General features: G+C 66.5%; 1 protein-coding gene across 1 annotated transcript; it reads right to left on the reverse strand.

The window, feature by feature from the left end:
• Positions 1–4,561: 4,561 nt before the first annotated feature.
• On the reverse strand, positions 4,562–10,486 carry TMEM59L (transmembrane protein 59 like; the record flags this gene model as incomplete). Its single annotated transcript, XM_082495577.1, has 8 exons — positions 4,562–4,941; positions 5,211–5,328; positions 5,487–5,598; positions 5,944–6,043; positions 6,141–6,287; positions 8,444–8,538; positions 8,806–8,911; positions 10,328–10,486. 8 exons carry the CDS (start codon positions 10,484–10,486, stop codon positions 4,780–4,782), a joined length of 999 nt encoding a protein of 332 aa, XP_082351703.1. The 3' UTR covers positions 4,562–4,779.
• Between the last annotated feature and the right edge of the window lie 4,162 nt (positions 10,487–14,648).

The following is a 14,648-nucleotide window of genomic DNA, read 5'->3' on the forward strand; positions in this document are numbered from 1 at the left end:
CTTCCAACATGAGACAGGAGGAAGAAACCTCCCCCTGGCTGCTTCGTGTCCAGCGGCATCTCCCCGGGATGGAGTGGGAAGAAGCGAAGGGGAGCAACGGGTGCAGACCCACAAGAACCAACACCAGGTCCATTCCGGGAGAATCGGTCACAAATCATGAAAATGGGGGTTGGCACACGTGTGCGCGAGGCAGGGACTTCTCAGAGCCTTTCTCCACCCCGCTGAACCAGTCCGGGGCTTTCTGCCCTGTGCGGCATCACCGGACCATGGACCCCAACGCTCTTCCAAGCAGAGACATCCCGACAGGACACGGCACAGGGCTCCAGGCACCCAACAGTGGGACAAGGACCTGTGAGCGCTCCCGAAGTCATCCCTGAGCACGGGAGAACGACACTGTCGGGAGCAGACAGCAAGAGGGGAGGGAAATCCGTGCACAAATGCATTCGCCGCGTGGCCCGGCTCCTCAGCTGGAGTGCGCGAGCGGCGGTGGAGCCGGGCCAACTCCCGGCAGCTGAGATTTGCAGGGAGGGGGGCGGGAAAGAGGGGGCATTTTCCAGAGGTGAGAACAGCAGCCCAACGCAGGCACGGAGAGAGCGGCCGAAGGGGGCTGCCCACCCCAACTGCAGCCGGCGAGACCCGCCGCGACCCTCGGCACCCGCCGCCGGCACGGAGGCCGAGCGACGGCATCGCACAAGCCAGAAGATGCTGTGGGGGTCCATGGCGGAGGCGTGGGGGGCAGCTTGCTGGCCTCCCCCCAGCTTTTTGAGACCGCTTCACGCCTCATCGTGGCTAACAGTCCCCACCTACCGGTCTGCGACTTCTTGCTGACCTGTGGCTGGACACGCAGGAGGCAAGTGTGGGCGCGCAGATGCTCGCCGCAAGGATGCAACCCGCCGTGGACTCATGGTCCCCCATGCCCTCGCCACCGGTGATGGGATGGAGAGTGCGATTCCGCTGCGGGCTGGTTTGCCCGTCGCTCTGCTCTTTGCCGATGGGGCCACACACACACCATGAATTTTGCTTCCCCCGTGAAAATACAAAAGAGGGAGCAAGAAGGAAAAGGCGTCGGACGGAAAACACCCCCGGCTGCCTGCTGGGGGGAGTGGAACCAGCTAATTTCATGCGTCTCCTTCTTGTTAGAGTGGGGTCCCTCCTCACCTGCTCCTGGGCACAGTTTCCTGCGCCCCGCGCCAGCAACAAGGAATCTGACTCCAGTTTAAAGGCGAGGAGCTCGTCCACGGTTTGCAGCCCGGCTCCCATCCCAGGAGGGGACCCGCTTGGAGCCACTGCCCGCGGCGGGCAGGGTTTGCCAGCTGTCTGCACCCATCTCGTGCCCTGCCACCTCCCTCTGCCCCGGCCCGTGGCAGGGGGATGCGGACAGCCCCGCGCTGGGGGTCTCACCCCCGGGGAGCACCATCCCGGGGTTTTCCTGTTTGCACCCAACCGCCGCTCCATCACCGCAGGGTGTCTGGGGGCGAGCGGCTGCCAGCACCCTGACTCGGCGCTGAGACCCTGGGCTCCATATGGAAAATGCCGGAGAAAGACACCCCCTGACACGCCATCCGGGGGACACTCGGTGGCTTGGCCCTGGCCGGGGGGGTTTGCCTCTGGGTCATCAGCTCTAGCACCTATCCCAAAGGCTGCTCGGTGCTGGGCTCCCATCTCACAGCCCTTCCCTCTCGTCCTGCCGGTCCCTGACACCCCTCTGCCCACCCTGGGACCCCGAGGTGCCCAGCCGCCCGCTGAGGACACCGTGCAAGCCCCCAAATCCCATCACCCGGGCAATGCGGCCACGGCACGTGCTCTGCCTCCCACGCCGGCCCCGCACAGCCGGGGCTGCCCAGAGCATCCTCGGCACGGCTCCCTCTCAGGCAGCGGGCTGAGAACACCATCCCTCTCCCATCCGTTTAACGAGCCGAGCCCACAGGGCGCCGCGTCCCCCTCCAACACCCAGCACTGCCGTGCTGTGCAGGGGTCACCCCCAATTTAGGGAAAGGCGGGGGCCATGCTCCGGCAGCAGAGGCTGCTGGCAGAGAGCGGGACCGGGCTCAGCATCCCCTGTGGAGATCCTTCTTTGGGTGCGACTCATGCCGAGCACCCCAGCGTCCATCCGCAGCCCTCCCCGGGGTCGGGCAGCACCTCCTCATCCCCGGCTCCACATCTCAGAGAAAACAAGCGGTTGAGGCCAGCACCAGCCCCGGCTCCTCGGGGGCCCCGCGCCGCTGCTGGCTCCGAGGACGGGACCCCGCTGAGCTACTGAAGTGCTAAAAACGAGCCTCCAGGCCCTTGCGTGAGCTTTTGTGTCGTGCTTGGCATGGGGAGAGCTCGACTGTGGCGTGGACGCGGGCGCCGCGCCAGGAAAAACACACGCCGCGGGGGAAAGGTGGGTGCGTGCACGTGCGAGCACGTCCCAGCCCTCGAGCCCGGGCGGCCGCGGTGCGTTATTGCTGACGTGTCGCACGCGCGCAACGGCCCGATTTACGCTTTCCTTCCTCGAAATGGGCACCCGGGGTGTTGGCGGGCAGTTTTCAGTGGGAAAAGCCCTCGTTCTTCAGCCCTTCTTTCCGTGCGTGCGTGAGCGCATGCGTGCAGTCCTCCCCACTGCCGGGTCTCAGCCTCCTCCTCCTCCTCCTCCTCCTCGCTGATGGGTGGACGCATTGGGGTACCCAGCCCCCTGCCCACCTCGCACCCTCCCAGCACCCGCTGAGCCCACCCACCCCACGGGCGCTGGTACCAGCTCCCCGGGGAACACAGCATCTTCTTTTACGCTTGATGCTGAACCTCTCCATCCGGCCCCGCAGCCTGTAGCGGAGCGGAGCATCACTGTCTCTGTGCAAAACAGCCCAAGCCGGGGATTTCTCTCCGGTTTGCTGGAGGTTTCATCCTGACTCATCTTGCAGAGACGGGATGTTTTGCTGGGAACAGACCTGTGCCCTCCCGCCAGCCCCACGTGGGGGCTCAAAGCTGCTCCCCAGCTGGTGACGAGCACCCCGTGAAGCCACCAACTCATCCGGGTCTGGTACAAACCTTTTATTTTCCCTCTGCCCGTTCCACCCAGCCAGCCTGGGGCTGGGTTTGCCCTTTGGAGGCAAAGCGGGTGGTGGGGGGGGGCTCCTTGGCCGCCCTCTCCCCCGAGCTCACAGCCCGGTGCGGTTTCACCCCGGGGACGGGGAGAGCCACAGGGCCACGACGACACCACAGACTCCACCGAGCTTTACACCGAGCCAAGCGGCCAAAAAGCGACAATGAAAAGTGTACCCCAAAACGGACACGAGACCCCCCCCCCCTTTGCACCCCCCCAAACCCAGTTCCCCAAACTCAGATATGTTGCCGGGGTGAAAGTGATATGGAGCAGCACAAAACTGGTGGGGATGGGGATGGGAGCCCCCTGCCCCACCACGCCATGGCCCCCCGAGACCGCTCAGTGCCGGGGAGCGGCCGGCACAAGGAAAGAGCCTAAAAACCCAAGGGTGGGGAGTCGCGGGTAATAAGTTAATCTGTACAGAAGTGTTAGGTGGACTTGAGGATGGAAGGGACCGCCGCTGCCGAGCCGTCCCTCCCGAGCGCAGGGGTGCCCAGCGGGGTGCTGGGGACCGAGGAACCACATGCCGGTGAAACTCAAACCACAAAACGACGCACAAAGTCAAGTGATGGAGAACGATGGGGAGAGGGGGAGATTCTCCCAGCTCACGCAGGAGCGGAGCCCTGCAGAGCACGGGGAGGGAGGGGACCCCTCCACGCCGAGGGGCTGCGCCGGGGCGAGCCGAGGGGGTCCCTGCTTGGCTGGGAGACCCCAGGGCTGTCCCCCCGCTCCCAGGGCAGCGCTGTGAGCCGGAGGACCCGGAGGCTGAGCTGCCACCAGGTCCTGCCATCAGCTACAGCCCCACAGGCTGAGCTGCTCCCGGCATCGGGCAGGGGTGCTGAGCCCAGGACGAAGGCATCCCAGCAGCTCCCACCTCCTGGCCGAGCTCGGACAGAAGGCAGGAGCACAAGGTGGGGAATCGCTGCCTCGTCCCCTGCTTGGTCCCAGTCCCAACCTGTTGGCATCAGGACCGGCCGTCCCAAAAGGCATCACGGAGCAGGGAGGGGACAGAGCCATGCCGGGGCCCCTCCGCAGCTCTGGGAAGGGGCCGGCTGGGTCCCCGCGTGGGCACGGAGGCGGCGAGATCCGCTCCTCTCTCTGGCTGCCAACGCCAAATCCATTCGCCACGTTTCGGCTCCCCAAGGCAATCGGCTCCGGCCGGCGGAAGGGAGTTCCCAGGGCCGGAGACGGCGCCTTGGAGGCTCAGCCCAAGGTGGGAGGCCGGGGATGTGCCGAGCCAAAGCCCAGAACGTTGCAGACACTCTCCATCCCCCACCGCAGCCGGCTCCCTCCTGCCCAGCGCTGGACCCATGCCCGGAGGGCTGCGGGGCCCCGGGGGCTCCGGTCGGGAGGAGGCAGACCGCCCCGCTATGAGGACGGGCTCCCCCCGGCCTCCCCGCTCTGGCAGCTCCTCTCTTGGCTCTGCAGCACTGGAAACCAGGATCCCAGCACGTCTACGGAGGAGGCAAAGCCGCTGCCTGGCTCCTGGGAGCCTCCTCCGCAGCGGCCATCCCTGGGGAGGAGAGCGGGACTGAGCCAGATCGCACCCCCGGTCCCTCCCGTGCCAGAGCCGGAGATGCCCCTCCGGGAGCTGGGGACGTGGGGCAGCCAGAGGGGCAGCGGAGCGGGACCGGGGACGATGCTGTGGGGTCGGTGACGGGGAGGTGGCATGGAGGTGACGGGAAGGGGCGGGAGCGCTACAGGACGGTCTTGTCCAAGTCGACTTTGAGGGGCAGCGGCCCCGCGTCCTCGCCACCGTGTGTGGGACACAGGGTGACAGCGATGACGGGCGGCAGGGGGAAGGTGCCGGGGCCGTCCATGTCCTCCAGGTACTCCTTGTCGCCGTTGATGCTCAGAGGCTGGAAGAAAGGCAGAGGGGATCGTGTAGCCCCAGAGCAGGGGACAGGACCCCCTTGTCCCTAGACCAGGAACACAGCAGGGCTGGCTGGGGACGTACCGCACGGCGTGGACGTGCCAGCGAGCCCAGCGTGGTGGCTGGGGACCACAAACACTGTGTGGCCACATCTCAGCCCCAGGAGGCTCACCCAGCCGTGACGGGGAGACACAGGGTGTCGGGGACTCCTGTAGGACTCCCCCCAGACCACGCTGAGCACCGCTCGCCCCGTACCTGGGTCTTGACGTGCTGTTCGGGGGCGGTCACCAAACTGGCACAGCTCAGCCACAGCATCACCATGATGGAGAGGAAGAGGCAGGCGGCCAGGATCCAGCGAGGAAGACCCGAGCGCCTGTAACACCCCACCGCCCCCCGCCAAAGAAAGAGGAGGAGTTTATAGCAGGGCACGGGGTGGGAATTTTGGGGAGGGTGGGGGAAGCATCGGCTCTGGCATGTCCAGCAGGGCCATGTCCCCCCGCCGGGGTCCCCGCACAGTTCTGCTGCACCTACTTGGACATGCAGCCAAGGAAGTCGTGCTCCGGCTGCGGGGGGTCCGGGTGCTGTGCCTTGGCTTTGCCCCGCGGCTCCTTCACGGGGGGCTTCTCCCCCCTCACCCGGGGGCCTGGCGGGGGAGAGGCGATGCTGAGCCCGGGCACCCACCCTGGGCATGGCCGCCGCGCTCCCCGTCCCCCTTGCCAGCACGTCATGGGGTGCCGGGTGGTCCCCTAACCCCACGGGGACCCTCTCCCCACTGGAAGGGGGTGGGGGGGCGGAGGGTCCCCAGCAGCTTCTTGGAGCAGGTCCCGAGTCCGGACTCACCCCCTCTGCGTGGGTGCGGGGTGTGGGAAGCTAACCAGACCCGAGAAGCGGGTAATGTGTTTAGCTCTGGAGAAATCGGATGAGAGCCAGGAGGGCTCGGAGGCGCCCGGACCCCCCCTCCCCGCTGGCAGCCCAGACCCCCCCACACCTGCGTGGGGCTGGGAGACGCGGGGGCTGGACCCCGGTCCCGGCTGCTCCCGCCGGGTCTCCTGAGCCTCCGGTACTGGATACTCCACCTCAGGCTGGGACTGGCGGGTCGGCAGGGAAAGAAGGAGAAAGCGGTGAGCAAGAGGGTCCCCCCCTTCTCGGCACCCAGCAGAGAGAGGGGACGCGGGACACCCCCACCTGAAACACCACCACTTTGCCATCGTCCGCCTGCAGGTAGAAGGTCCAGGTGGAGGAGATGAAGCTCTGGGCAGAGCTGACGATGTCATTGCAGAAGGTGGAGACCAAATCGAACATGGAGAACGACGGCATCTTCAGCTCCGGGCTCTGCAAAGGAGCAGGGGCATCGTGTCACCGCTGTCCCCTTGTCACCCACCCACCCTGGCGGACAACATCCCGCCCGGAGGATGTGGCCGGGGTTGAGCCGGGTGTTCAGATCTGGGGCTCACGCTGCTTCTCCCAGCGCCGGGGATGTGCAGGACCCGTGGTCCAGCCCAGGGCTGTGGTCCCCAGGGCCATCACCCAGCCCCAGGGCCACCAGCACCCAGCCCCAGGGCCAGCACCCGGCCCCTCGGCAGTCCCGCGCTCGCACCAGCGCTTTAAACAATAGGAGCGGAGCGGCCGAGATGCCGAGGGCGTTTCTCTCCTGGCAGCCTTTCCGTGCCCTGGATTCTTGGCCGTCGCGGCGGTTTGTTATTTTTAAAGCATCCCTGCTGGAATCCGCTTGGCTGCTCCCTGCCACTGGCTTCGAACATTTTCCGACAGCCCCTTGCACGGTCAAACCAGCAAACAGGAAATAAATAGGTCAGATTCTGTATCTAATTATTATGCTAAATCTGCTTTGCCTGCCTGTCTGGGAACCCGAAGGAAAAACGCTTTGGGTGGGTGAAGGGGGTGACAGCCCTTCCCGTCGGCCGGTCGCCCCCCGATGCTCATCCCCGACCTCGGAGAGGGGCTGGGAAATGGGATCAGACACCGGGCAGCTCTTAAAAACAGGCTGCGGAGCGGTTTTTCGAAGGAGCCGCAGCTTTCTACAGCACAAATTCGTCTTTGTCCGCACGTGTACCAAGCCAAAAGCCTCTACCCTGGGCCAAAGCCGAATTTAATTAATTGGGCAAAAGCTAAATTAACTAAATGTAGGAGGAAAAAGCGTTGGTAACTGCTGGGAAGGATGACAGATCGAAACTGGGGGAATCACTGGTCAGAACCTCTCATTCGGTAATGGCCCTGCCTGGCCCGAACCCACGGCAGACCGGGTCGAGCCCAGTTAATCTGCCTTTCGCGCTTTGGACGAAGCAGCGCGACGGGCCGGCGGTGGGCTCGTGTCCCCCCAGCACGCCCGGAGCCCCCGTCCGCAGGGGCGCGTACCACAGGGGACATAAGATAAGGCACGGTGCGGCAGGCGTCCTGCAGCGCGGGGCTCGCCGGGCGGTGGGAGCGTGCGGGCAGCACGGCCGGTCCCAGTCCGCCCCGGGAAAGCGCCGAGGGCAGCCGGGGGCCGGGGCCGGGGCTCACCGAGCCACGAGGCTGCGGGTGGGGGCGGCCGGGAGGGAGCGAGGGAGGGATGGGGCTGGGTGCCTGTGCTGGGAGGGAGGGAGGGAGGGAGGGATGATGGATAGATGGAGGAGAGATGGACGGAGGGATGGATGGAGGGGAGGATGGAGGGATGGATGGAGGGGAGGATGAAGGGATGGATGGAGGGATGGAGGGAGGGATGAAGCGATGGAGGGAGGGATGGATGGAGGGATGATGGAGGGAGGGAGGGAGAGAAAGAGGGAGGGAGGGAGTGAGGGATGGATGATAGATGTAGGGATGGAGGGATGCATGATCGATGGATCGATGGATGGAGGGGTGGGTGGATGGAGGGATGGAAGGATGGAGGGATGGAAGGATGGAGGGATGGATGGGGTGCTGTAGCCTCCATCCCCTGGCAGAGGAGGCACCAGGCCGAGCTCCCATGGGAGGGAGGGGGTCTGTCCTAAAGCGGGACTGAGAGCCAAGCCACCATGTCCCAGTGTCCCCCCGTGGGGTCCCAGGCAGAGTGTGGTTGGTGGGCTCAGCAGTGTGGCAGTGGCCTCCATCGCATCAGCGTTGCCTGCTCTGCCCCGCAGCGGGACAAACTTTGGTCCCTGCCATGCCCAGGGTGACTGAGACACCCCATGTCCCCACACTGGGGGTCACGCAAGGGCTGAAGTGGCCGGAGAAGCCACCCTGAGAACATCCCCATGGCTCTAGGCTCCTTGCGGAGGTGAATGCCTTCCCTGGCCAGTCCCCGGCAGTCCCACGGGGTGACAGCACAGGGATGGAGCAGCCACAGTGCCCTCGGGGGGGGCACATCCAGCCCCTGTCACCTCCTTGCCCACAGACACTTTGGAGAAGGAGACAGACGCAGGGACAGGGCAGAGCCATGGCTGGTGGCACCAGGGACAGGCTGGCTGGGTTAAGGGGGGGACAGGGGCTCCCCCACCTCCACAGCCCCTCACCTTCTCCTTCCTGCTCTCCACCTCGGGCAGCTGCTTGCGGCACCCCGTCACGCACCCAAACTGCTCCTCTGCGTTGCTGTAGGCTTCGGCGCACGCTGCGAGGCAGGAGGGGGGGGGGGGGTGCATCAGGATTAGGGGGTGCTCAGTGCCCCTGATGAGCCCCACATCCCCAGGACATCCCTACCCCTCCTGCTTTACACCCAGTGGGTGTAAATCTGCTCCCTGCTTGGTTTGCAGCAGGGTCTGGGGCACAGCGTGGGGCTGAGGGGAGGCAGGATGGTGGCGATGGTGCCGGGGGTACGTGGGGGACCCCTCGGGACGGTGTTTGGGGTGCAGGGGCCACTAGGGCGCCGTCTTCTCACCTGCTTCACACTCGGCTCTGGTTGTGTTCAGCTCAGCGCTCGCATCCACAAAGTGACAGATGGAGAACAGCCGGCAGCCCCGGTAACAGGCGTTGAGAACAGCATCCTGCAGGGAGGAGGAGGAGGAGAGCACGGAGCTGGCACCAAGCTCAGCCTGATGGCTATGCCGGACCCCCACCGCGGCCCCCCCACCGCACCCAGCCTGGGGGCAGTGGGCACCGCCGTCCTCCCGCAGGACCACAGCCGTGATGGCACCCCGAACTCGGGCTGATGGCATCCCTGCTGGAGGGAGTGCTGCCTTCGCCCCCCAGTTTGCACCCGATGGTGGAGTTTGCACGTGGCCCCATCCCCATCGAGGACGGGGCAGGTCCCCCCATCTCTGTCGGGGCGCTTGGTGCTGGCTGGGCCCCGGCACGGGCTGGCAGGAGGTGGGCGCTGCTGGGGGGTTGTGTGTATGGGGGGGTGTTCATGCACTGGGGGGGCTGGGAACATGCTGGGAGGATGCACGCGGGTGTCACTGTGTCCCATCAGCAACCCCAGGCTCGGAGGAAGCGGGTGCCCCCCCCCGCGGGGGTCCAGAGTGTGGGCAGGGCTGGGGGCTGGCAGGGAGGCAGCTCCAGCCCAGATGGGAAAATAACTCCATGCCCATCCCCGGCAGCGGGGGCTGCGTGGGCTCCTGCCAAGGTGCTGGCCTAGTTATGGCCCTGTCACCGTAGGGGCTTGGGGACGGTCCTGGGTACCACCCACATGGCCCACGGCACAGCACGGCTACGGCAGCTCTGATCCGGGGCTTTCCGTGATGCTCCGGGTCCAGCAGCCGGCACTGGGCTCCATCGCAGTCCACGCTGCTGTGGCTCTGTGCTGGCCCACCCCGACACCACGGTGTCACCCGCTCGCCCCGGCTGTCCCCAGCCCCACTGGCCCTGTGCCACCGGGGGCGGCTCTGCCACGCCATGGGGTGTGGGAGGGCAGCTGGGGGGGAGGACTGGGCCTCACCAGTGGCACCCCCAACCTGGGGTGGCTGCCACCACCGAGGGCACCCCAAACCTGGCATGGGTGAGTGAGACCCGGGGGGGCACCCCAAAGCTGGGATGGGTGAAACCGCTGCGGGCACCCCAAATGGGGGGGGGGAGGGGGCTGTGATGCCATCACTGGGGGCCCCCCAAAGCCGTATTGGAGGAGACCACCGGCGCTCCCCCGGTGCCCCCCCCATGGAGCTCCCGGTACCCCCTCAGTGCTCTGTGTGGGGGTGGGCCGGTGGGGGGCTGTGCGGCAGCGATGCCCGTGCAGGGTGGGCTGGTGCCCCCAGTGCTCCCAGTCCCCCGTGATGCTCCCGGTCCCCTGTGATGCTCCCGGTGCCCCTGATGCAACTGATGCTCCCGGCCCCCCGCGATGCTCCCGGTGCTCCCGGTACCCCTGCTGCTCCCAGTTCCCCCCGCTGCTCCCAGTTCCCCACGCTGCTCCCGATGCTCCTCCCGCCCCCGGTGCCCGCCCGGTGCCCCCGGTGCCCGGCGGGACTCACGGCGGCGGCCCGGCGCGGCAGGCTGCGGCCGCACTGCCCGCGGCAACCGGCGGTGTCTCCCAGCTGCGGCGAGAAGGGGTCGGTGGCGGCGGCGACGGCGACGGCGGCTGCCAGGGCCAGGCCGAGGGCGAGCGGGGCCCGGTGGCGGCGGACCGCCATGGCGGGCGCGGGGCGCGGAGCGGCGCGGAGCGGAGCGCACCCACCGCCGCCGCTGCCGCCGCCGCCGCCGCCGCCGCCGCTGCCGGCCCCGCCGTGACGCGCCGTGCGCCGGGCGGGGGGAGCCGGGGGCGGGGGGAGCCGCCGCAGCCTGCCGCAGCTCCGCCGGTACCGGCAGCGGTAGCCCCCCCGCCAGCGGCAGCGGCGCGCAGCGCGGAGCGGGGATGGGGCGGGAGGACCGAGGCGGGGGGTGCACGGGAACAGGGGGGGGCGGGGGTACCTCGGGATGCGGGAGGAGGGGGGAGGCCTGGGGACCAGGGGATGCTCGGGCACTGTGGGATGCAGGGGTACCAGGGGATGCAGGAGGATGGGGGGGGGCTGGGGACCAGGGGATGCTCGGGCACTGGGGGATGCAGGGGTACCAGGAGATGCAGGAGGATGGGGGGGGGCTGGGTACCAGGGGATGCTCGGGCACTGGGGGCTGCAGGGGTACCAGGGGATGCAGGAGGATGGGGGGGGCTGGGTACCAGGGGATGCTCGGGCACTGGGGGCTGCAGGGGTACCAGGGGATGCAGGAGGATGGGGGGGGCTGGGTACCAGGGGATGCTCGGGCACTGGGGGCTGCAGGGGTACCAGGGGATGCAGGAGCAGAGGGGGGTGCCCAGGCATGGAGACGTGCACAGAAACCAGGAGATGCACAGGGACCAGAAGGTGTAGAGAGACTGGGGGATGTAGGGGGACATTGGGGGACGCAGGGAGATTGGGGGACACCGGGGATGCAGGGGCACCAGGGGATGCACAGGGATCAAAGGGGCACAGTAGGGACTGGGGATGCAGAGGGACGGAGGGAGCCCCACTGACACCAGCAGCACAGAGGGAGTGGGGAGAGCAGGGGAACTGGGGGGGGGGGGCACATGGGGACCAGGGAGCACGTTGGCACTGGTGGCACACAGAGACTGGCCCTGGCACTGGGGGCCCATCGGCACCAGCGAGCAGCAGCACCGGAGCCTCACTGCCCCCCAGGCCAGCAACCCCACAGGGACCGTCCCCCCTAGGAGGGGACGAGCCCTTTGTCCCCAGCCGGCGTTAAACCCAGCCGTGCCACCCTCCATGGCCTTAGGGCCTCCCATGTCACCTCCCTGCACCCCACCCGCACCCTCGCTCCGCGGGGCCCCTTCCCAGCCGGGGCGCTGGGCTCTCCCTGACACCCCAGATTTACAGCTTTGATTTCCCAGGGTTTAAAAGACATAAAAGGCACAGGCTTGGCCCCGTGCGCCGCCTCGCGCTGCCCTGCCCGTTAGCCTTATTTATGGCAGCACCCCAAAGCGGGCCCGGGGGGAGGAGGAGGAGGAGGAGGAGGGCTGGGGGCTTCGCTAACCTCCAGCCCTAATGGGGAACACATGGCAGGACCCCGGCGTGGGGAAGGGGGGCTTCTCCCGGTCCCAGCTCAGGGTTGAGGGGTGCTCCATGCCCTGGGGCAGAGGGAGAAGAGTGGGGGCGGCCGGATCCCCTTGGGGACGGTTGGAGGAGCGCAGCCCTGTGCCCCCCCCCACCCGGGAGCAGGGAGTGGGGCCCCTCCTCGCCCCGCTGCGCTCCGCCAGCTTATTCATCTTGTTAATCAAACCAGGGCCGGGAGAAAATGTGCTCCGGCCGGGCTGGCGGGGCTGCCAGGTCGGCTCCGCTCCCCCCTTCCCCCTCCTGGAGCCCGTCCAGCCCCTCGGCTTCGTGTCCGGCACTGGTGACTAATGGCCAAGTAAATGGGATAGATTGGGGGCTGTCACCGTAAATCATGGCGCCGCGCCGCAGGTGAGGTTTCCATCCGCCGGGAGGGGCAGAGCCAAAGCCCCAAACCCCAGAGGGACCGAAACCCACCGGATTGAGTGCCAGGAGCGCCGGGAGCACCGTGCCGTGGGCTGAGCGGCCGGTGGGCAACGCTCCCGCCGCACCTGCCCACACCACGCCTGGCACCGGCCCGTGCTCCATCCACTCACCTTTTAATAGGAAAAAAAAACCCTTTCCCAGGCAATAATATTCAAGTTGGCAAATATTTACTGCCCTCCCTCCTCCCCTCTCCAGAAACACTCGATGCCTTTTGCATTTATCACTACTGACCTACTTTTTTTAATTTTTTTCCGAAGCCTTTCGTGAAGCCGCGGGTTCCCCCCACGCTGGCTGGGGTGTCCCCACGGTCTCCCCCATAGCCGGGGGACCCGTCACCCCATGTCCCTACCCCGCAGAGCCCATCCCTCGTGCTCAAGCACCCCTTTGATATCAACCGCATTTTTTCCTCCCCTCTAGAGATCAGCAAACTCCGTCGCGGGACTTTTTGTGCTTCCCAAAGCAAACAGAGGCGGGAAGGTGCGGCCGCCCGCTGCGAGGATGCTCTTGAGTGAAGGGGTTGCGGCGGGGGGGGGGGGGGGGATGGCAGGGAAAGGGTTAAGCGGGTTATAAATTACCCATGGATGTGGAAATGTGACTGAGAGGAATATAAAGAAAACTCTGACTGCTGGATTCTTTGCATTTCTAGCCTCTTTATTTTTCCCCCAGGTCACTTTAAAAGGATGCAGGCAGTCAGAGGCAGCTCCGCTGCGCCTCTCCTCCTGCTTTTTCTGGGGTTTGGGGTTTTTTTTGTTGTTTGTTTTTTACACCCTGGCCCTTGAGCCAGATGCTGTCTCTGTCCAAGGACTTTATGGAGCGAGCTCTGGCTGGGAAATCAAGTAATTAGATTAATTCAGGGTAGATGTGCTGGGCCCGGCCCCGGTGACACATGACGGAGGGCTGGCAGGAAGGTGATGGCTGGTGGGAAGCCAGACCGAGGATGCTCAGCCCGGGTTTGGGGATGTCACCAGGGCCACCCCGGGGGTCCTCGATCCATCCGGGGTGGGGGGGGTTGCCGCATCCTGCCCGGGGCAGAGCAGGGAGCATGGGGCTGCGCTGCTGCGGAGCTGGGCCCCGCGGCCAAATCCTGCACCGCAACAGGGCAAAGAGGCCCTGGGAACGGAGCCATGCCGGGGGGGGGGGGCAGCTGGACCGCACCAGCCCCGGGGGACCACCACGCTGACGCCAACAGCCCAGTCCGGGGGTCAGAGGGGGCTGCCGGGCCAGATCCTGCCTCCCCGGCTGCCTGCGGGAACCCGGCCGGTGGCCGGTGGCCGTGAGCGCTGCGGCTCGTGGGCAGGAGGGAACAGCCCTTTAAAGGTCACTGTCAAAGGGCAGCGCTGACCGCATCTGCTGCGACCGACGCGCTGACTCAGAGAGCGGGAGAGCGGCTCTGTCATCGCCGGCTGCTCCCCGGCACTGCCGCCAGCCGCATCCTGACACCACCCCAGCACTGCCCGGGTTTGGGGACCACAGGCACGGCGGGGCTCGCGCAGGGCTGGCTCTGTCCCCCCCACCCTGTCCCCAGCCCACAGAATCAGGTCCAGATGCTGCCATGGGTCAGGGAGGGCGAATGTCCCCGAGCCACCTGGGGTGACACCCCGGGAATGTCCCAAGTGACACCAGTGGGGACCAATGCTCCCTGCTCTTCCCGATGCCACTGTCCCCCCCACCTTCCTCCTGACCCCCCAGCAACACCTCAAGCCACCTTTTGATGATGCCTTTGCCAGAGCCGGCCATGTCCCCTCTGCCAGTGCCAGGACGGGGGTGTCACACCCCCCCCATAGCCCACCCATCTCTTCTTCCCAAAAGAACTGCGTAAATCCCGCTTTATCGTGGGCTCCGGGGGGAAGCCGAGGGGCTTTACTGAGCGCAGGTGGGCAACCAGGGCAGCCGCTGGTCCCGACTCCGGCTCCAGGGTGATGGTTTCTCTGTCCCCCTCCCCAGCCCCCACCACCAGCCCCCACCCCAGGGTGGTTTCCCGGGGGGGGACAGCCCCGGGCGCTGGGTCGGGAGCGCGGGCGGCCGCCAGCCCCCGGGGCGGCCGTGATTCACTCGGCCAGACTGCGGACGCTGGGGCTGAAGTTTCTCAGGCTGGGTGGCTCCCGGAGCCTGACATTTTTGGGAAATTTCAACAAAAACAGTTCAGAAGCTTCCAAAAAACAGGACGATGGGAAAAGGCATTGTTTTGTCTCCCTCCCGCTCTCTTTTTTTTTATTTTATTTTATTTTCTAATCCGTGCAGTCCCTTCAGCCAGTGCCCAACCCCTCGGAGCCCCGCAGTGATT

This window comes from Vanellus vanellus (genome assembly GCF_965231255.1).
Source record: "Vanellus vanellus genome assembly, chromosome: 25".
Taxonomy (NCBI): domain Eukaryota; kingdom Metazoa; phylum Chordata; class Aves; order Charadriiformes; family Charadriidae; genus Vanellus; species Vanellus vanellus.